The following is a 22264-nucleotide window of genomic DNA, read 5'->3' on the forward strand; positions in this document are numbered from 1 at the left end:
AGCTGCTCTCGGAGGCTGCGGCCTACACAGCACAGCAGGGCAGCCAGCAGATGCTGATAGCGAGCACGGAACTGGCTGTCCTGCAGGTTGTCTTTCAACAGCCTGATGGATGCAGTCAAAGAAAATAATTCAAGACATATGGAAAAAAAAGCTCTTGTATTTAAAGGTACAAGGGCAAATATTACCAAAAGAGGTAGTGAGCCACGCTCAGGTCACCAATGGCACGGCGTAACAGGAAACGCACTAACGAGCTGTCCAGGTAGCACTCGTACTTCACCGCCTCATCATAACATACAAAGGGGAAAATATTTACTAGAAAGGGCAGTCTCTACTTGGCTCAGTGAATAAAATATATCGAAGACGAATAGAAAAGAAGAAAAACCATTAAAAAGATTGAACAAAGCAAATTGAATTATTAAAATTAGTAACATTTCAACCCCCACGCCCAAAAAAAAAAAAAAAAAGATTGAAAACTAAAGTAAAAATAACCTCATCGTCTTAAACTGTCATATACAGATTGTCTGTCCTTCTGCTATTTTTCTAGTGTAATGCTTATTATCTCCCCCAGTACAGTCGTTGGAAATGAATTTCTCTGATTACTAAACTAGTGAAGATCTAAAATGGCATAGGAAAAAGTATTAGATTTTAAATCATATTGTACAATGTAGTTTTGGCTGAACTATTTCCAATAACACTCCATTACAACTTTTTACAATGTGGCAACGTGAGGAAAAATAGTATTATGATGAGTTAAAATGTAATGCTTTTTTCTTCGTCATCTACAGTTAGGATTTGTCCCGAGAACTCCGCAGTCCTGCTTCAACCAAAATCAGATTTCCTTGGGTTAAATAAAAATGTCTGTATACACATTTAAACATGGTACTTTCTGTGCGGCTCATTTACGGTCCATGGTCTGGTGGTTGTTGAAAACTGTAAGAGTATTTAATTGCAGAATAAATTTTTTTAAAATGTAAAAATTTTTTCACCTATCACAGGTTGTTTTTGTAACACAACCGCCACGATAAAGAACAGATTACTGTTTACAATCGTAAGTTGGGAAAAATAAAAAGAATAAACATTATTGTGGTAAGTAAAATATATAGCAGAGAAGAACTGACCAAAGTGTCCGCCTACCTGCACCAGCTGAGGCAGGAAGTCGATGAGCTCGGGCTCAGAGATGGCGTCCATCCAAAGGACAGCTGTCCTCCGAACCTCCTGGTCTGGGAACCTGATAACATGCGGCAATGTCTCGATGCAGCTGATACTCAACACTTATTGTCGATACTTACGAGGCGTGCAACAGTCCCAGCGCGTCCAGCGGGCTGAGGCAGTCCCACTTGCCCAGCAGTGCATAGATGTCAGGCAGGCAGGCCCACTGCCAGCAGGGGGCGCTGGCCAGGACCAACGGAAGTGCTCCCCTCTCCTCTTGGCAGAAAGCCCTCTTCTCCCACACAGTGCGCTTGTCTTCTGCCGTTAGCCTAAAAGCACACATTCAATAACTTCATGAGGAAAAAAATGTAACAGGTGGAAAAAGCATTGTGGGAAGGCTGAATCTAGGGAAGTAAAAACAAACAAAAAAAGACTTTTTACTTTTCATCATAACCTGCCACTTTAAAGGTGGTGTACGCAACTTCAAATTGTGCTACTCTTGGCCGCCATCTCATGACTTAAAGTCATGATTGCATTCCAGAAAAGTGGGAAGTCTGAGTTTTCCAACCTCCGACTAGAAGAAAAGATATGCATCCCGACTTTGTGACTAAGACCTAGCAACTTGAGTGTCATTCCAATATTATTTTCCTGGTCGGATGTTGGAAAACCCTGACTTCCTAACTTACTTGGAACTTTTTGAGTAAGATCATACAACTTCCCAATTTCTGGAATGTAGCATTGGTCAGATCATTCCTCAAGTGACAAAATAACTATTTTTTCGTATTGTTGAGGTTTGGGTGGGCGTTTGGACTGTATTTGAAGCAGGGATTTTTTTACTTTTATCATTTTCAGGCCACACTATCAAAATAACCCGGTAACGAGCATAACATCCCTCACCACTCCTCCTGCACCCTCTCCTGCTTCCTAATTTGTTGTGACTCCTGGAACAGCGGTGCTAAAAGTAAAATAAAAGTAGATAGGAGAATTGGAAACAAATTATGAGGGCTCTTTGAACTCAGTTGGGCACTGTTAAAACATACTTATATTACAAATACAAATATTCTACTTTTAACTTTTTAAAGACACCTCAAAGGACACACCACACTGTTAAGTATAATAAAAGTGCTTGGGCAATACAGATGCACAATAAATTCAAACCTAATAAACAGCAGTTAATGCAATAACATCACAATGTAGGGCATGTTTTTTTGTTCCTTTATTTTAATTTTGCGCATCAGAAATACATGCTGACTTGGTGTTTTATGTTCATTTGGGGATACTTACTGACTATCGACGCAAATATCTCCTCCTAAAACTTTCTTGTGACGTTGTTTCTTGAAATTCTTTTGTTTCGCTCCAAAACTCCCTTTGTAGATTCATTTTTACGCATCATTATTACGCGCAAGTGTGCATAATAATTGATTGATTTCTGAAAAAAAAGAATTTAAACATTTACAACTTTTCCACTGTGTCTAAAAAATTGGCCAAAGTAAAATGCAAAGTTGCAAACGTAGTAGTCATTGCCATATGGCCACTGTTAGAAACGCCTAAACCTTCGTAAAAATATGTAAAATACAATGTTTAGTTTTTCAGATTGTGATCAAATTTGACAAGGTATCAGGTGAGGCTTCAAGCTATTGTCACACCTGTTTGCCAAATAAGTTGGCGATGCTACACTCATTTGCAGGCATTTTATGGCGAAGAAAATCAGGCGAGAATAGAAACCCTCTATTTCTATGTGTTTCAACCAGACATGGGACCAAGTCACACATGTGCAAGTCTCAAGTAAGTCTCAAGTCTTCACCTTCAAGTCCCAAGTAAGTCCCAAGTATTTTTTTCTTGGGCAAGTCAAGTCACAAGTCAAGTCCCGAGTCTTAGATTGCCAAGTCCAAGTCAAGTCACAAGTCATAAAAACAGCGACTCGAGTCGACTCGAGTCCAAGTCACTAAGTCTCAAGTCCCCATGTCTGGTTTCAACCCAGATTACTTAACCCTTGTGGCGTACAGGTACCAATTATGTAAATTTTCATGCTTTTGTATTTTCAATCAAAGAGAAAGTGTTCAAAAGTAAACACTTGGCGTCTCAAATTTCCCACAGGTTGTGAGAACATGTAGATGTTTGGAATTGCATTGTGCTACGATTTATATGTTATTGCATTTAGGAGTCACCCAAATAGTATACACAAAGTGTGCTATGTACATAATTGGGACATATAGACATCCATTATAGGTGATAATCTTTATCTTAGAATAGAAGAATAGAATAGAATAGAATAGAATATACCTTTATTGTCATTTTTACAAAATGGGTTAACATATTGTGACAACGAAATTGGGCCTGACACTCCAGTTTTACACATTCACAGTGAGGTATGAGCCAGAAGATAAAGGAACAGAGAATATAAGGTTATAAAACAAGGGGGATAAGGCTATAGTTATAATTTACATGGTATTTACACAAGAAATGTCGGCACGTGGGATGTTACATACAGTTGTTATCGTGATGCCGTTGGTATCGTAAGGGTTGTGCAATATTGCATTTGGTACAAAAGTCATCATAGTGCAAAATAATAGTCAGCATATGCATTGGTGCAAACATAGTCATCATAGTGCAGAAAAAATAAATGGTCAGACATTGTGCAAGGTGAGCAGTAAACATAGTGCAGTCGACATGTGCAAGAAAATAGACATGAGTACCATTATATTCGTATGAGGTAGTGTTGGCAAGAGTTTTCAGTTTTTTTGTGCGGTGTCTGTTTTGAGCAGTGAACAAACATAGTGCAGTCAGCATGTGTAAGAACATAGGCGTGAGTACCATTTTACATTCGTGTGAGGTAGTTTTTTGAAAGAGTTTTCAGTTTTTTGTGCGGTGTCTGTTTAGGGTCCATATAGAATAGAATATACCTTTATTGTCATTGTTACAAAATGGGTTAACATATTGTGACAACGAAATTGGGCATGACACTCCAGTTTCTCACATTTACAGTGAGGTAAAAAACCCAAGAAGATAAAGGAACAGAGAAGATAAGGTTATAAAACAAGGAGGATAAGGTTATAGTTATAATTTCCACAAAATTTACCCAAGAAATGTCGGCATATAGGATGTTACATACAGAGTTTTTCAGTTTTTTGTGCCGTGTGTGTTTAGGGTGGTAATGGCTCTGGGGAAGAAACTGTCTCCGAGTCTGTTTGTTTTTGTTTTGTGTGACCTGTAGCGCTTGGCGGAAGGCAGCAGGTCGAAGAGGTGGTGGCCGGGGTGAGAAAAGTCCTTGATGATGTTTCCTGCTCTGCTGAGGTAGCGAGAGCAGGCAATGTCCTCCAGACTGGGCAGAGAGCAACCAACGATTTTCTGGGCTGTTTTGATGACCCTCTGGACCGTTTTCCTGTCTGCTGCTGTGCACCCAGCATACCACACCGTAAGCAGTACATCAGAATCCTCTCCACTGTGGCTTTGTAAAAGGACACCTGCAGCTGCTGTTTTAGCTGTTTTTTTCTGAGCACTCTCAGGAAATGCAGTCGCTGCTGGGCCTTCCCTGCCACCGCTCTGGTGTTTGCAGACCAGAAGAGGTCGCCGGAAATGTGCACACCCAGAAATTTGAAGGAGTGGACTCTCTACACAGTCTCCTTTTATGATGAGTGGTGCTGGATTCCTGCCATTCCTTCTGAAGTCCATTATCAGTTCTTTTGTTTTTGTGGTGTTTTCGAACACCACGTTACAGTGACTCCACCTCATCCCTGTACGCCGCCTCGTCCCCTTCAGAGATGAGGCCTATCAAGGTGGTATCGTCAGCGAACTTAATGATTGTGTTTGTGGGGTGGGTCGGTGAGCAGTCGGAGGTGTAGAGGGTAAAAAGGAGGGGGCTCAGTGCACAACTTTGGGGGAGCCAGTGTTCAGTGTTAGGGTGGGAGAGACGTGGTTACCGAGTTTCACGGACTGTCGGCGGTTCGAGAGGAAGTCCATTATTCAGTGGCAGATGGAGGGAGAGAGTCCTAGGTGTGTGAGTTTCTCCACCAGGATAATGGTGTTGAAAGCTGAGTTGAAGTCCAGAAAGAGCATTCTGACGTAGCTCCCCCGGTGGTCCAGGTGTTCCAGCACAGGGTGAAGTGCTGTGTTTATGGCGTCGTCAGTGGAGCGGTTTGCCCTGTAGGCAAACTGGTGAGGGTCCAGTGTGAGAGGCAGGGAGTTTTTGATGTGCTGGGACACTAACCTCTCGAAGCACTTCATGACCACAGGCGTAAGAGCGACAGGCCTATAGTCGTTGAGGCTGTCCACTGCTGACTTTTTGGGGATGGGAATGACGATGGAGGTTTTGAGGCAAGGTGGGACGGTTGCCTGTGACAGGGACCGGTTGAAGATGGTGGTGAAGACCCCAGCCAGCGGATCGGAACAGTCCTCGAGTACTCTCCCTGGTGCTCCATCCGGGCCAGCTGCCTTTCTGGGGTTTATAGTTTTCAGCGCACGCCTAACTTCATGCTCCTGAAATATGAGTGTGTTGCTGCTGGTTGTTGGTGGGTGTGATGTGGCTGTTTTTGGCCTATCAGCTTCAAAGCGAGCAAAGAACTGATTAAGGTCCGCAGCTAGTGAAGCATCAGCCTCAACAGATGCCAGATTGTGGCCTCTGAAGTTAGTGATGTGTTGAAGACTCTGCCACATACTCCTCGGGTCATTTCCAGCGAAGCGGTGCTCGATCCTCCTCGCGTAGGCTGCCTTTGCTTTCTTAATGCCTCTCTTCAGGTCAGCCCTGGCCACACTGTAAAGAGCCTTGTCTCCAGACCTCGCTGGACATCCAGGGTTTTTGATTTGGGTAGACCTGTGCTAGCGTTAGCATCCGGAGGGATGTAAACAGCTATCACAATGAGCACAGTTAGCTCTCTTGGTAGATAGAATGGTCTACACGATACTGCTAGAAACTCTATATCGGGCGAGCAGTGTGTATCGATGATTCTGCTGTTATTGCACCACGCGTTATGCACGTAAACACATAGTCCCCCACCTCTTTTTTTACCGGAGTCTTCGTTGCGGTCGTGTAGGTGTAGCGTGCGTCCTGCTAGCTGGACTGCAGCGTCGGGGATCCGCGGGTCAAGCCAAGACTCCGTGATCACAAAAATACTGCAATTCTGTACGAAGCTGTTGGTAGCTATCCGCAGCTCAAATTCACTGATTTTGTGAACGATGGACCTGGCATTGGTCAGGAAAATGCTCGGAAGCGCTTGTCGGTGTGGTCGCCTTCTTAGCTTCTCCGCTAGGCCTCCCCGAGAGCCTTGTTTTTGCTTACGTTCCCTCCACCGTCTCCGTCGCTTGTTGGGCGGGCAGATCACCCAAGAAGATCCTGGTGGTCTTCGTATGTCCTTGGGATGTTGTTGTTGGTGTTGTAGTCGTGAAATGAGTCGAAGTCTAATCTTAGACCCAGGTTAATAAGTTCCTGGCGACTTAAGGTGATTGTTGCCAAAAAAGTATTTATCAAAGAAAAGATGAGAGATAAAAGAACACTAAAAGTAAAAAGATTCACTGGAAAGACATGTGAAGCTGCTGCACTCGCGCGCGCCGCCATATTCTCCAAATGGTTCAAGAAAAGCATTCAATTTACTTGAGTACGTCTTGGATTGGGATTTTAGGCGAATTGTACAGAAATGTTAAGGAGTTAATGAGCAGCAAGAGTAGAAGGCTTCTCCCCTGACAACACTTACATTAATGTACACCTTTGCAGATTTATACACTGGCCCCGCTACATAAAAGCTGCTAAAGAAATTTCAGATGTCTTTCAAGCAAAAATCTTGAGAAAAAACCTGTTACGATAATTTCTAGATGCTACTCCTAGAGGGCCGAGTCCTTCAGACCGCTCACAGCCACGTGCGTTTCCCATCTACACTCTCGTGTTGTTTTTTTATTGTGTTCTTCTGTATTTCCTCACTCCTCTCGCACCTCTTTCCCTCAACTCCTCAACCACCACGTGTACACCTCTGTTGGCAATCCCAGATTTCCTCCATGGTAATTGCACAAAATAAACTCACATTTTCACAGCGGTGCAGTGGTTAGTGTGTGTGCGGCACAGTTCTGAGGTTATGAGATCAAACCTCCTGTGTGGAGTTTGCAAGGTTTCCCCGTGCTTGCGTGGGTTTCCTTCGGGCACTCCGGTTTCCTCCCACATTCAAAAAACATGCATAATAGGTTAATTGGCCAGTCTAAATTGTCCCTAGGTGTGAATGAGCGAGCGAATTGTCTGTCCCTGCGTACTCTGGGACTGGCTGGCAACCAGTTCGGGGTGTCCCCTGCCCACTGCCCGAAGATGGTTGGGATGGTCTCCAGCACCCCTGTGACCCCATGAGGATAAGCGGTGCAGATAATGGATGGATGGAACCTCACATTTCATTTTGCTTATTGTATTTATCTCATTACTGTGTTTTATTGTTTTATTAGTATTTGAATGAATTTTTAGTGATCAAGAAAATATGTTATATAGCTATTTAGGGTGAACATAAACCAGTGGTTTTAAAATAGTGAGGCGAGCGGCTCCGTTAAGGGGAGCGCTGTTACGTTTGACCTTTGGGACTTTTTTTTTTTAACTTCCCAAAGAATCAAGTCCAATTGCACTTCCACTACACTAAGGAGCAGTGGCACTATCATTTGCAGTGTCTTGTTCACGTCGGTATTTTTTAATAAAAAGTTTCAACTCATCCGTAATAAAATATTAAATGAACATTCTGCAACCCCGTCAGACCTTAAAGATGCAGAGGTTTTGGGTCACATCCGTATCGGCTGCTATTCATAAATATTTTTCAGTTTTAGTGATTTGCATACCTGTCAACCTGTACGTTTTTGCCGTACAAAGTACGCTTATTATGCATTTTAAGATGTGTACCACATACAAGAAAATCTGTATGGAAAAACGCAAATTTGTCAATTATGGATACCATACACCGACTATCACGAAACGGCAAATCAATCAAGTCAAACGAATTCGCCGCGGTAGCCTCTATCTCTGTATCGTTTTTTTTCGTTGCAAATGAAGCGAGCGGTTTGATGCTACTGTGCGCATGCGTCTGCCGCCTGGGGATTTCTCCATCCTGCATCATTCCGATCACACAAAACAAAGAGAAAGCAGAGCAGTAGGCCTATATTACAACATAGTTTTGAATTTTCTTTGGATACAATCATCAAGTCACAATGGCCGAAACTGAATTAAAATGCCAAAAGTCATTCCATCTGAAAACAACAGGCGGGGTTGATTGAGTACATTTTAAATACATGTGGTCTTAAAAAACATCGGATTTCATGTGGTAGTTGTGTAGTGAAAGGAAGTCCGTCTCTTTTTAGAGAATCAGCTTTTTCGGCTCAACTCATTAAAGAGAGCCGGCTCTCAAACGGCTCTCTTACTTTGATGCATTATTTTAAGAATTATTATGTTGTATAAAGAAGTTAAGAAAAAAAGGAAGTATGAAAGGAGAAACTAAAGACAGGTTTGTGGTTATCCTTTTAACCAGTATAATACCAAAAATAATTTAATGCAGAAAATAAGAAAATGTATTATTCTACTTACCGTATTTTCCGCACTATAAGGCGGTTATAGGGCGCACCCCGAAAAAATTGTTTTTGGTCCTATTTTTGACATACATAAGACGCACCGGATTATAAGGCACTACAATGGGAACGTCGACAAAACAGTCAGATAGTTCAGTCAAACTTATTACCCCCTTAACATTCCGAAAGCTTGCAAAGACGCAAATATGTGTCGAGAACACGTGCGGATGCGGTGTCCATACGATGTCACTCAAATGCATCGTTCCATCATTCGGAAGGTTAAAGTCTTGGGATTCAAGAAATGCCAACCATTCCTTAGTTTCTATTTTCTTTTTCGCTCGCAACTTTACTGTGCATATGACGAGTTCAGTCTGAAAACAAGATACAGGGATAATAAATAGCCGGAGTAGCTCACCGAAGTTGTTGTGTTCATAATAATGTGCAGCCAATGTCCTCTTATATCCGTGAGTGTAGTAAATCCAGGAGAATAAAATATTTACAAATACAGAATAGTAAAAAAAATGCTTTCTGTATGCAGTCAACCACGTGCTATACACATTCATCTTTTTCGGCCAATTGCAGGCTTTGTTTTGCCGTTTAAGCCTATGCCAGCCTGTAAATGATAAAAAGGATCCGCCCCTTGACTTACGAATAACTTTAGCCAATAGTGATCGATTCAAATGATGATTGACACATATTTTTCGGCCAATTGCAGGCTTTGTTTTGCCGTTTAAGCCTATGCCAGCCTGTAAATGATAAAAAAGATCCGCCCCTTGACCTCCGAATAACTTTAGCCAATAGTGATCGATTCAAATGATGATTGACACATTGGTTAGCCAATGAAACGCCGGTAAATAAATCCCAGCATACACCGCGGAGTACTTGGCGTTCGGGGAAAATCTAGTCGGCGGCTGCAAGTTAGTTGGAAGACTTTGCGACTTAATGTTGATCCATAAATAAGGCGCACTGTATTATAAGGCGCATGGTCAGCTTTTGAAAAAAATAAAGGCTTTTAGGTGCGCCTTATAGTGCGGAAAATACGGTAATTATATTTGCATGTATTTTTTCCTTCTACAGTGAACTCCCAAGCTACTTAATTTTTGAACTTTTTATAATAAACCTCATTCATGTCGAGCAACTCAGTATCTCACAACAAAATGTTATTTAACAGTATATATGATATAACAAAACACATTTACACTATAATATGTTAAAGAACATAAAAATAAACACGTTTGAAAAACAAATATGGTGTAAGATTATTTTGTAAGTGAAAATACGACAGTTTGTAAGGGCATGGAGCCGTGGAGGTTGACAGGTATGGATTTGTCCATTCATAGTCCGACACAGATGGTCAGTTGGGCCAAACAAACTACTTGACTGCTTGACCAGTTTCCGGCACCTGGTGAAAAATCTTCAGTTTCAAATATTATTAATATATCGCTATCCTCGGGTATTGTCCCAGTAGCCTTTGAGTCTGCAGTCGTAAAACCCATGCTTAGGCGACCTAACCTTGACCCAGTAAGCCTATGTAATTATAGGCCAGGGTGAAATCTAACTTTTTTTGCAAAATAACTTGAAAAGGTTGTTGCACAGCAGCTGGACGACTTAATGTCGGAAAATAATCTCTTCGAATCTGTCCAGTCAGCATTCAGACCAAATCACTTTATTGAGACAGACCTGGCTTAAGTAACCAATGATCTCTTCTTAGCAATAGACAAAATTGTTTGAGCATATCACTCTTATATTAGCTAAGTTGCACTACTAGTCCGCTTAAGATGCGACTTTAAGATTCTCTTACTATACAAATGTTTGCATTGACTTGCCCCTTCTTATTCCCCGATTTGATTTCCCCCTATCTGTTGGCTGCGGCTGCATCGGCTCGCTACAACGGGTCAGGTGTATCGACATTTCGTTCTGTGTACATTGTTACAAAGAATGACAATACAAAGGAAATTATTATTATTATTATTATGTTATTGCAAGGAGCCTCCGCTCAGAAAATGCTGGTCTACTTGTGACGCCAAGAGCCAAAAAGATGACTGCAGGCTCGAGAGCGTTTTCCATTCGGGCCCCGGTGCCATGGAATGCTTTGCCTCCGGAGATAAGATCTGCAACCTCAGTGGAAGGTTTTAATTCTAGACTTAAGACTGATTCCCACCTAATGATTTTGTTTTCCTGTCTTTTTCCAACTGCCTGGCTGGTGCTGATACAAGGGAGAAGGACAATTTCAGATTAGTCAGCGGACGAGCATCTGGACCTGAGGCATGTCAACGCCTGCATCAACCAACCGGCAGAGATGGAAAGCTGCGTCGTTGATGTCATGAATTTTTTTTTTTTAACTATTTTACAGGCTCGAGGCGTCGTAGCTGTCATGCAATTTCTGCCCAAATTTCAACATATTACCTATTGTGTTCTTTTATTGATGTTCACTATGTTTTGTGTACTGTTACCCAATGCTATATCTGTTGCACCCTGGTCATCCTGGGAGAGGGATTACCACTTGTGAGGCACCTTCTCAGGGTGTCTTATTTTCCTCGTGAGATTTGGAATTTTTCCTTGCCTGCATTTTGGTTTAAGATCAGGGGATGGTGTAATTGTAACCTGTGCAGTCCTTTGAGTCATTTTGTGATTAAGAGTTACACAAATAAATGTGACTTGCCTTGACTTGAATTTAACCTCCACGCCGTGCACATAGCAGAGTATTAGCATTGAGTATGAAGCGTAGATACTAAGTGGAGCAAACCCTGAAGTGAACCCATGAAAAAATAATTAAACTAGATTAGGAGATGGACTTCCTGGGGAGGGCGTGGGAAGATTTATTTTTTTCAAGGGGGGGGCGTGACAGAAAATAAATAAGAAGCACTGACCTGGACGATTATAGGAGGCCGCAAATTGATAAATTGGTTTTCAGTTATTTGTTATGGGGCAAACTGGTTCAAGAAACAAGCGATTGTAGATACGAGCGCGATCCGGGAACAAATTAATCACGCATGTAGAGAGCCCACTGTATGACATATTTCTGACGCATGTGTGCGACTTACGTATTTGTACATTTTCATTATGCATTTATGACTTCAGTCACTAATATACATTTTTAATTACACATTTGTACCACAAGTACAAACTCATATGCATTTATTGACTGCAATACATATTTTAAAATAGTTTTAGCTACAGTATTGGGCCAATGAGTATGTGCGTGTGTTATTAATCTGTGTGTGAGAAGTGGCGGTCTGACCAGAGAAAGGCTTTCTTGTGCAAAATATCCCGCAGTGCCACCTGGCTGACAGTGTCCAGTCGGGAAAAGTTGTATTGAGGGCAGAAATCGACAGCGGGCGGCGTACTGAAGCGAATTTCGAAGGGCGACACTGGAAAGTCCACCTATGAGAGAAGCATCAAAACAACATCCTCAGAATTTGTTCTTCCCTGTGGTGCAACTGGAAGAGAGGTAAGATCTCAAGCCGGGGTCTAAAATTGGAATCTTACAATCGGGCCGGGCTAAGTTTCTCTATCGCTGTCTTTTGTTTTATTATCCACTTGGCATTTTTTTCTTTGTCTCTCCGCCCGTCTCAAAGTGCCCCACTATAGACGTACCGCTGCTGTGGTCACTGGCCCAAATTTTCACCCAGGTAAATGACGGATGCCCTTAAAATATTCTCGTCAACTCATAAAAAAGATTTTCAGTGATGGAAAATTGTTGGTTAATGTAACATCTACAGAAACATAAATATAAAATATGTAAATGTTTATATAGTCTTGTTTAATTTAGAACTTAAAAATACAAATTCACCAAATAACTCAATAAAGCGTATTAGCGTTGTACTTCTTGATGTAGGGATTCTTGTAAGTGCAATAATCGATCTTCGTAATTAGCATTATTTGAGTTTTTTTCAACGATATAATCTATTAATCATGATGTATTGGCTGCAATTGACCATTCTACCCCCCTGATTAACTAGCAACACACAAGTTTAGTTTGATTCATTTTTTGCTGTATGCAGAGCACAACTCGTGCGGACTACATTGATTTGAATTCAAACATATTGCCTCAGTCACCCACGGATATTGCAGCACTGACACATGTTGTGGCTACTTTATTATACGATATTACAGTGTCTGAAATAATGCCTGCCCGGACGCCCGGGGCGTGCATCTTTTACTTCGTGCGTACAACTTACAAAACGTCTCCGCCCGGGTTGCCGACAACTTTTTTGAAAACAAAAATAAATATATCTTTCGCTAAGGACGGTGAAAAAAAAAAGCTAGCAATTGGCCAAGAATTGTGTCAATGAAAAGGTCAGAGAAAACGGCTGTACAAGAAGTCATCATGAAAAGTCTGTTTATTTATAAAGGGGAGTTTTGAGCCAAACAGATGGGTTACAACAATGATTTTCAAACAAATCAGGAATGCTTTTAGGCAGATTTTTTTTATCCGTGTGCATTATCGTGTGTTGTGGAATAAATATTTTATACGGTTGAATTCATTGGACTTTCCTGAGAGTCACTACACCATATTTGCAGGGAATCGTGTCATGAGTAAAAGTTCCCAGCTCTTTTGTGTGAGCGATCCCATTTATATAGTTTTCGGGTACGTTGTTTCAGACTGATCGTGATGTTTTTGTGATGAGTACATTTTGAAATGGTCATACCTTGAATACCAAGAGTTTAAGCTTTCCCATGATATGTGGCATATGTGTGGTATTTCAGTGACTGGTGTTTACCCACTGTGTGATGGCCCGGGGTTAATTGGTCGGGCTCAGGCTGGGTCGGGCTTTAATTCCCACAGACCTGAGTCTGGCTGAATCTGGCTGAATCTTTTAGTCCCGATCATACCTCTAAGCTAAACTTGGCGGCAGCTTGCCTCACCTGCAAGATGACGCTGTCCGGCTGGCTAAAGTTGGGTGACCCAGAACGGGCGTTGACGCTTCCTCTTGCCGTCGAAGGCCAAAGGCCGAGCAGCTTTCTACCACGTGTCAGCATACTGCACAAGCCGGTGAGTTAAAAGTCCAAAGGGGGCACACAGTTGCACATGCAGATGGGTAGCTACTTACTGTCTGAAGTCGAAGAGTGGCAGGGTGACCCAACCCAGAACTTCAGCATTGCGTCGCTGCTTGCCCTTCTCTTCTCCCCCACCAGAAGGTGGCAGGGTAGTGGTGTAGAGTGTCATAGAAAGCTGTGCCTCTCTGGGAAGCTGGCTGATCTGCACTGGGAACGTCACCCTACGCGAACACAAGAGTCAGCTACTTTAAAGGAGGCGACAGGCCAACAGTGCTTGGGGGTAAGACATTACATCTGAAAAAGGCAAAAGGACTAAACAACAGCATAGTTTGTTGGGACATTTGAAGATATTCTACCAACTTTCAGCTCCCCAGCTGCACAGAAAAAAAATCTGTCCATAGAGGTTATGAATAGATTTGGAGACAAAGGCCATGGTAAGAGACCAACTCTCTCTGGGCACGAATCTGGCTTGTGTCAAAAGCACTTGCCTTTTTTTTAACTTCACGTAACTTTCGAAATTATATCGAGGTTACGCCGGCGTTCAGATGGAAGGTTTTACCATAGTTGCATAAACACCATCTTTGACTAGTTGATTTTCAAATGAAGCAGGCGTACCACTGCCACACTTCCTCCCAACTCAAGGATCTCCATACTCTTCACTGCAGCAGGAGGGTTACCTCAAATGGATTCAAAAGATAAAGGACAAACAGGACATAGAACGAAAATGTCTCATTGGTTTAATGTGTCAAAACTATTATTTTAATTAAGTTTAATTCTTTGCACATGTGATGACATGACCGATACGGTATGTGTTTTGAGAAATGTAATTGAGTAAATGAAAGTCTTAACTTTTGCAACCTTTGATCCTCAGTTAGGATAGAGTGAATAACAATGAAATATCTTTGATGTCGATTTTGTTCAAAATCTTAACTGTGTCAGGGATGGGTAAATGTAAATCGTTCCACTCTCCTTTTTAAGCAATGGCCAAAAAATAGAAATTGGCTCTTCTTTATTACAGGGGTGTGGGCGTTGCTTGGTGGATGTTCCAATCAAAGGTGAGAAGGTATTTAACTGAATGCAGTGAACATTTCTTCAGAGCCCCATTCAAGACTCACCAGATTTCTCAAAGGAAGACATGTCTGTAGAACTGAGGTTGTATTCTGACAGTCTTTTCACATTGTCCCAAGTCAAACACCCCATTTCCATTATATACAGTGTTAATGATGCACTCATTTCACCTCTGGAAACGCTAGATGGTGGACCAGAGTTGGTGCAGAAGTTGTCTTCTGTGACGTCACCAAAATCTTTCCATGCCACGAGTTTTTGACTCGAAAAGTAATTGTAAATGTGCATGGAGATATTTTTCACAAAGTGGAGACAATGAGGTGCAAAGCAGGGTTTATCTATAACTGGTTACAAAGGTCAGAATATGGTAACATTTAAAAAATAAAAACTATAACACACACCATGGACTCCCATGAATTTTGCATGAATGACGCCGCTCCAAGAGGGGGCAAACAGATGCTTTTTTTCAGAGCAATTGTTTTTCTCTGCCGTTTTATCAAATCACGTCTCTTTGGACTTTTGGGTATATTTATAGAAGAAAACGGTATCAGTTTAATAACAAAAAATAAAACTCCTCCAGAAAATTAAGTGAGAAAAACACGAGATGCTCCCCTACTTAGGACCATTCGACTTATGAAAAATTGTAGACAATACTGTGCCATCTAATTGTCAAATATTACACTTTTAGTGTGCTATAGGAACATTCAACACTGTTAAGGAGTGTCACTTCTCATTTTTGAATACCACATTAAACGTTGTGGTTAGCATAAACACTAATACTACGCCAAGCCCAGTCTTTACTTATTTATTTCTAATAGGAGTCCCTCATACATACAGAAGGAGAAGCATAGAACTTATTAGACAATAATGCATTCTATTTAACACTTCAAACTTCCAGAAGAGAAGCGGGAAGGGTGGTGCAAGGAATCAAATAGACTGAACCATTTCAAAGCGCGTTGCGTTGTTCACATTTTTGTTTTGGACTACTTTTTTATTTTTTTATCTAGCACTTTTAGTCATATTTAAGCCTATCCTGTCCTTTCCTGAGGAAAGGGATTTTTAAATATACTATAGTTCTTGGGGGTACTAGATGCTAGAGCACCCCCAAAAGCGGGCTGGTTATGCTCATGTTTTACATGAATAGAGGAAACAAATGTCTTTAAAGTTTGTGATAATTCTGACAGGTTAACAAGAAATAAGAACCAGAAGTAAGAGGCATATCAACGAGTGACAAAAGGGAAAGCTGAAAAGACAGACGGCCTTGTGCGTGCAAGCATGCATGCACGAGTGCGTGCATACCTCTGATCCCACACCACCAGGTGAAAAAGGTATTTGCTGACCGGCTGTTTGCTGGTGTGTTGGGGTGCGCAAAGCTCCACCCCTCCGTGAATCAGTGCGCATGACAGGAAGAAGCCCTCATAACTAAAACACAAAGAGCACATGTTTGACCGTTTTATCATGAAACAAAGTTTTCTAAGAATAGAAAGTACTGCAGAAATACAGAGAGAAAAAATATCTGAAAATAATCCAATAAAATAAAGTAAGAACAATGGCTGGATTCTTAAGCAAATTATTTCAAATTTTCATATTCGGAGTGTTTATCATATTTAAAGATTTAACCCCAAAAATTCAAAATTTGTTAACCGTATCTTGCAATGTGGGTTTACATTTTGGATACATTTTTTGTGGATAATAAAAATTGCTACACATAAAAATGAAATGTACTGCTTTCTTTTTTGAGCTGTATGATAAGTCCAAATGAAATATGATCTTTGGATATGGTGGTACGAAAAGAGTATCTTATATATTTGCAGGCATATAGCATATATTTGTAAGTATTTTTGTTTAATGAACATTTGGATTTTTAAAATTGATTTATATTATCGAATATTCTTTTGTGCACAATTTTTCTATTCGTCCAAAGCTTCAACATTGAAATTAAGAGGAGGAAATTAAATATGTCCAAGAAATCCGATTCATCGTTAAATCAAAAATATTCGACCGATTTTTCTGTTATGAAAATAATCGTTAGTTGCAGCTAGAGGTAAGACCTTGGGCCCGGACCCGACCCTAAATTTGGACCTTGAATGTCAATCATTAAGACAGGCCGGTTGGGTTTCTCTCTCGTCGTTTTTTTTTTCTCTTTTTTTCTCTTCGTGGCAATCCAACACAGCAGGCACTTACTTTTACTCAAGTAGTTATTTGGATACAGAAGATGCTTAACAAGCTACACTTAACAACCCAAAATTACTAAATCCAAATAAATTTTCCTCCCTTGTATTGTGGTAAAGGACGAGCTGCTTCCTACTCCACCTCACGTCAGATGCCATTTCTGCTTCTTGCCAATAGCTTACAAGCTTTACAAACTTTTGTTCTGCTTTTTTGGCCAAATCTTTAACTTTTTGCAGCTTGTAATCTGCAGAATTTGATTGTCTTTTAGGCGCCATTTCGTTCAGTTTCACTTTTGTTCCCTGCACGTCGCCGAGGTGTGCACTTCTATGCCAAACTGTTCATTTAGGTGCACTTGCAGTGCACACTTGATTTGAGGGACTCTGCCCCAAGGAAAACCCAAGCTAGTAGTTCAGCCAAAACGCACAGTTTGGCGCTGAAGTACGCACGGTCAGAATAAAGCCTTGTGTTTACTTTGGCAGCAAATTAAGGCTTCAGATTTATTTCGGGCTCGTTTATCAAATCAATTTAATTCATCAGGTTCGGGTTTATACACCCGCGGGTCAGGTCGGGCTGCATTTTTAAGGCCTGATCTTACCTCTAGTTGCAGCCCTCCATTAAATCAGTGTCCAAACTAGAACCTGGATCACATGGATTTTTCTTCATGTTGATACTGAGGATTATCCTTAGGCGCCTTGAGTGACTCAACAACAACAACACCGGTGCCCGGATGGAGACACTTCTTGGCTCTTGGGATCACAAGGAGACCGGCGCTCTCAGAACGAAGGCTTGAATGAATGATTATTTTTAAGTTATGTATAATGCAAGAAATGAGGAGAGTAAGGAACTACTTGTGTGTTTAATTTGATAAGATGTTACACAGTGAGTGTCATTGAACATTCTACAATAAGAATGGAGAGATAAAAGAAACATATATATATATATATATATATATATATATATTGATTGATTATTGCTCCAGCGAAGGTCGGGGGGTCCCGTCCCTGTGCGTTGAGCCGACCAGATGAACCAGGTTTTTCCAATGCTGGCGGTCTTGTGCCAGCTGTTCTGCATCCTCTACAGCAACTCCGTGTTGTTGGAGGTCGCCCGCAACGACGTCGAGCCATCGAATGCGGGGTTTCCCTCGTGGTCGTCTCCAGCCTGCTGCCTTTGGGTCAAACTGGAGAATGGCTCGTGTCGGATGGTCTGGTGGTAGACGAAGGACATGGCCAAACCAGCGGGTGCGGCGTTGTGCGACCAAGGAAGATGCTCGGGGCTGGCACGTGCGGGCTCTGAGCTCTATATTGGAGACTCGCTGGGGCCACCTGATGTTCTCGATGGTTCTGAGAGCCCTGCTATCAAAACCGTCGATTCTTGTGGCCAGGGTGTCGTTCAGGGGCCATGTTTCTGAGCCATAAAGCAGGATAGAGAGTACGGCGAGGTTGTAAATGCGGAGCTTCGTCTTGCGTGCGATGGTCTGGTGCCGCCAGAGTGGTTTCCAGAGAGACTGCAGAGCAGATGCTGCTAGGGCTCTTCTGCGGAGAATCTCTGGTTTTAGGTCCCCATTGTGTGTCACCATGGACCCCAGATACACAAAGCTCTTGACAGGCTCTACGATGTCGCCACCAATTTGGATGGTAGGTGGATCTGGTCCATCACCGACATACATGAACTTGGTTTTCGTCCAACTCACTTGGAGGCCAAGCCGCGCTGCCTCTTCGCTGTAAATGCCCAGAGCGTCTCTCAGCTGGCTGTAGGAAGTGCTGAGCATGTGTCATCAGCATACTCCAGGTCAGTCAGGTGGTAGTTGCCGAAAGACACTCCGGGGATGCGCTCACTAACCCTGAACATCAGATGGTCGATGATGCAATTAAAAAGGTCGGGAGCAGCCACGCAGCCTTGACGAACGCAGCTGGAGATAGTAAACCAGTCGGAGTCAATGCCGTTGATACGGACACATCTCTCTGCGTTGCTGTAGAGTAGCTTGAACAGGGCTATGATCTTGGGTGGTGTTCCGAGAGCTTGGAGGATGTTCCACAGTGAAGAGTGGCAGACGGTGTCAAAGGCGGCCTTCAGATCAATGAATCCGATATATAGATGGCGATCTTTACGGAATTCACGGTTCTTCTCTATCAGCAAACGGACGGCAGAGATGTGGTCCGTTGTGGAGCGGTTGGGCATAAAGCCAGCCTGCTGGGGACGGCGGCAGCTTCTGATTGCTGGAAGGGCACGGCTGAGCAAGATCCTGGTAAAGACCTTGCCCGGGATGGAGAGTAAGGTTAACCTCTGTGATTTCCACAGACAAGCCTGTCACCCTTGCATTTCCAGAAGGGCATGATGACTCCTCTGGTCCAGTCGGTGGGCAGCTGCTCCGATTCCCACACCTGGTTGAATAGGCAGGTTAGCATCTCGCCGGTAATGGCACAGATGCCGGGGGCTTTCTTGGTGTTCAGCTTCTTCAGAGCAGCTCTCACTTCCTCGGGTGTTACAGGGTCTGTGCAGCAGGCGTCGCTAGGAGGTGCTGTGTTTGCAGCCACTAGGAGGGTGGGATCAGCCGGGATGGTGCTGTGCTGCAAGAGGAGGCTAAAGTGCTCCTTCCAGCGCCTGAGACAGTTGGCTTCTGTCATGATGAGGTTGCCGTCTGAGTCTTTTACCAGGGCTGTCTTTATGTGTGGGCCGCTACGGGCTTGGCGTAGTAGACTGAATACGCGGCTCATGTTGTTGTTGTTGGCCGCGGACTCAAGCTGTTGGGCTTCTGCCTGCCAAAACCTCTCCCTATCTTCAGCAATGGCCACATTGCGCAGGCGGTTCAGTCTCCGATACTCCGTGAGGTCGCCTCAGAGCCGGGCCTCACGCCGCTGGTCTATGATGTTTAGTGTCCTCTCTGATATCCAGGGCTTTCTCGGGGAGGATCGCGGGCGTCCGAGGACATTGTGAGCAGACTGGAGGACACTTTCCTTGAAGGCCGCCCAGTCTGTCAGCTTGTCAGGAGCCAGGGCATCGAGAGTGCGGCGGAACTGAAGTCTCTGGCGATGTTGGGGTCGCTGAGTCGGGAGGAGTCGGGGCGAGGCAGAGTTTTGTGCTGGTTGGCTCGGAGCTTTAGCTTGAGCTGGCCCACCAGCAGACGATGGTCTGTGTTGCCAAGCTGTGCTCCTCTGAACACCTGGCAGTTGGTTACAAACGACTTCCAGCGTCGTGATATCAGGATGTGGTCCAATGCCTTCCTGGTTCTGCCATCTGGGCTGTACCACGTCCAGTGATGGATGCATTTCCGGGGAAACCAGGTGTCAGCAACACAAAGGTTGTTTTGGTGGCAGAGGAGGAGGAGGCGGTTGCCATTGTCGTTTGTTGTGCTGTCAACGAAGGTGGTGCCGACAGGTGAGCCGGGGGACCGATCATTGCTGGATAGAGTGGCGTTGGCATCAGTGAGGATGATGGTGACGTCGTGTGGTGGGGCTTGGTCGACAGCCTGGTGGAGTTGGTCAAAGAACGCGTCCTTCGCATCCTCATCAGCGACATCGGTGGGGGCGTAGGCGACGATCACTGTCATCTTGCCGTGATGGTGGAGGAAGCGAGCAGACAGTAGTCTGTCGCTTATTGGTGTCCAGCTGATGAGGGACCTCCGGAGGGCTTTTGGAATGGTGAGAGCCACACCGTAAAGGCCGGTCCGACTCTCTGGGCCACTCCAGATGTAGCAATGGTTGCCAGCTGTTGTTTCCCCATTGCCTTGCCATCGTACTTCACAGAGCCCTGCCAGGGTGATGTTATAGTGACAGAGCTCTCGGGACAGCAGGGTGGCAGCTCCGGGGCGAAGGAGTGTCTGGACATTCCAGGTGGCGACACGGGTCTTACGACGAAGGTCGATCCGTACTCGTTGGTCGGGGGCAGGCTGGGGTCCGTTACCGTGTTGGTCAGTCCGGCTTCTTTCTCTGGTCAGTTTCGTAACAAAGGGGGTTTCTCCTGGGTGAGTTGTTAGCCCTCCGCAGGATAGTCTGTTGGTGGGGCTGCCACCTCACAGCGTACCAACACGCTGGGGTCTTTGTTTGTCTGGAACCTACCCCGGAGACCGGCCCGCCATGGGTGACCCTACCAGGAGCAAGCTCCCGACGGTATCGCTCTCCAGGGTCACTGGAACACGCAAGCCCCCTCGGATATATATATATATATATATATATATATATATATATATATATATATCTCATCTCATCAGCCGTACCGCTTATCCTCATTAGGGTCGCGGGGGGGCTGGAGCCCATCCCAGCCATCTCCGGGCAGTGGGCAGGGGACACCCTGAACTGGTTGCCAGCCAATCGCATGGCACACAGGGACAGACAACTCATTCGCTCATTCACACCTAGGGACAATTTGGACCGGCCAATTCACCTGAAATGCATGTTTTTGGAACGTGGGAGGAAACCGGAGTGCCCGGAGGAAACCCACGCAAGCACGGGGAGAACATACAAACTCCGCACAGGAAGTCTGGAGCTGGATTTGAACCCACGACAGGTTCCTATGACATGAACTGTGCCGCACAAGCGCTAACCACTGCCCCGCCGTGCTGCCCTATATATATATATATATATATATATATATATATAATAATATAATAAGTAATCCTTGATTGTCTTTTTGTTGTTGACAAATTGAGAAACACAAAACGAGTCAAAAAACAAAGCCAATATCGATGTACCATGTCTGAGAAGGATTAGGAAGAAGGGTATGCTTATTTCATCCTACCCCTCCTCTGTGTATTTACATACAACAGACACCTCACGAATATACATATTTACATAGGCTCATATTAAAGGACAATAAGGAAATGCAAAAAACATAAACCAGTCTTTTATCTTGGGCGGCAGTAGCTCAGGAGGTAGAGCGCTCGTCTTGGGATCAAGGGATCCCAGTTCGAATCCCGGCTCGTCCGTGTTACATGTCGAAGTGTCCTTGGGTAAGACACTGAACCCCTAAAACCCCCAATAAGCAGGTTAGCGCCTTACATGGCTGCAAGGCCGCTATTGGGGAAATGTGGAGCACATTGTGAAGCGCTTTGGGAAGTCATTGACTTGAAAAGCGCTATAGAAATGCAGATCATTTCATTTCATTTACCTGGAGGCCCAGGTGACGGGCACCCTGTGGGCAGCGTAGACATTAAAAGAGACCACGGCGTTTGAGCGCCCTGCCTCCTGGATGGCGGGGGCACTGTTACAGTTGTTTGGCGTCGTGTGGAAGTTGGCATTAAAGGTGGCGCAGTACAGTTCCACCAAATCCAAGATGGATGCCGTCAGCCTCTCCACCACCCTCTCTGCGAGAGAGTATGCGGAAGAGACCAAGTAAATTTTAAGTAAAAGCAGCTTAACCCACA

The 22264-nt window shown here is 43.7% G+C and overlaps 1 protein-coding gene across 9 annotated transcripts in view; it reads right to left on the bottom strand.

Annotated features, from left to right (window-relative positions):
• The window catches only part of pik3c2b (phosphatidylinositol-4-phosphate 3-kinase, catalytic subunit type 2 beta), a 117300-nt gene that overhangs the window by 45916 nt on the left and 49120 nt on the right, over window positions 1-22264 (bottom strand). For 8 of the 9 annotated variants that reach the window (XR_015850660.1, XM_088337432.1, XM_088337430.1 and 5 more), the window contains 9 exons: window positions 22009-22204; window positions 16033-16155; window positions 13722-13889; window positions 13537-13651; window positions 11909-12051; window positions 1290-1478; window positions 1135-1228; window positions 186-280; window positions 1-102 (listed from right to left, as the gene is read on the bottom strand). The exon at window positions 1-102 is cut by the window's left edge and continues 79 nt beyond it. Coding sequence is in view for 8 of the 9 variants with exons in the window: in XM_088337432.1 (XP_088193558.1) it covers window positions 1-102; window positions 186-280; window positions 1135-1228; window positions 1290-1478; window positions 11909-12051; window positions 13537-13651; window positions 13722-13889; window positions 16033-16155; window positions 22009-22204 (1225 nt within the window). In the remaining variant the exon portion in view is untranslated. The remainder of the gene's footprint in view (window positions 103-185; window positions 281-1134; window positions 1229-1289; window positions 1479-11908; window positions 12052-13536; window positions 13652-13721; window positions 13890-16032; window positions 16156-22008; window positions 22205-22264) is intronic. The other variant, XM_088337431.1, reaches the window with a different exon arrangement.

The sequence above is a fragment of the Urocampus carinirostris genome, chromosome 6 (assembly GCF_059441175.1).
Source record: "Urocampus carinirostris isolate Australia breed hairy pipefish chromosome 6, RoL_Ucar_1.0, whole genome shotgun sequence".
Lineage (NCBI taxonomy): Eukaryota > Metazoa > Chordata > Actinopteri > Syngnathiformes > Syngnathidae > Urocampus > Urocampus carinirostris.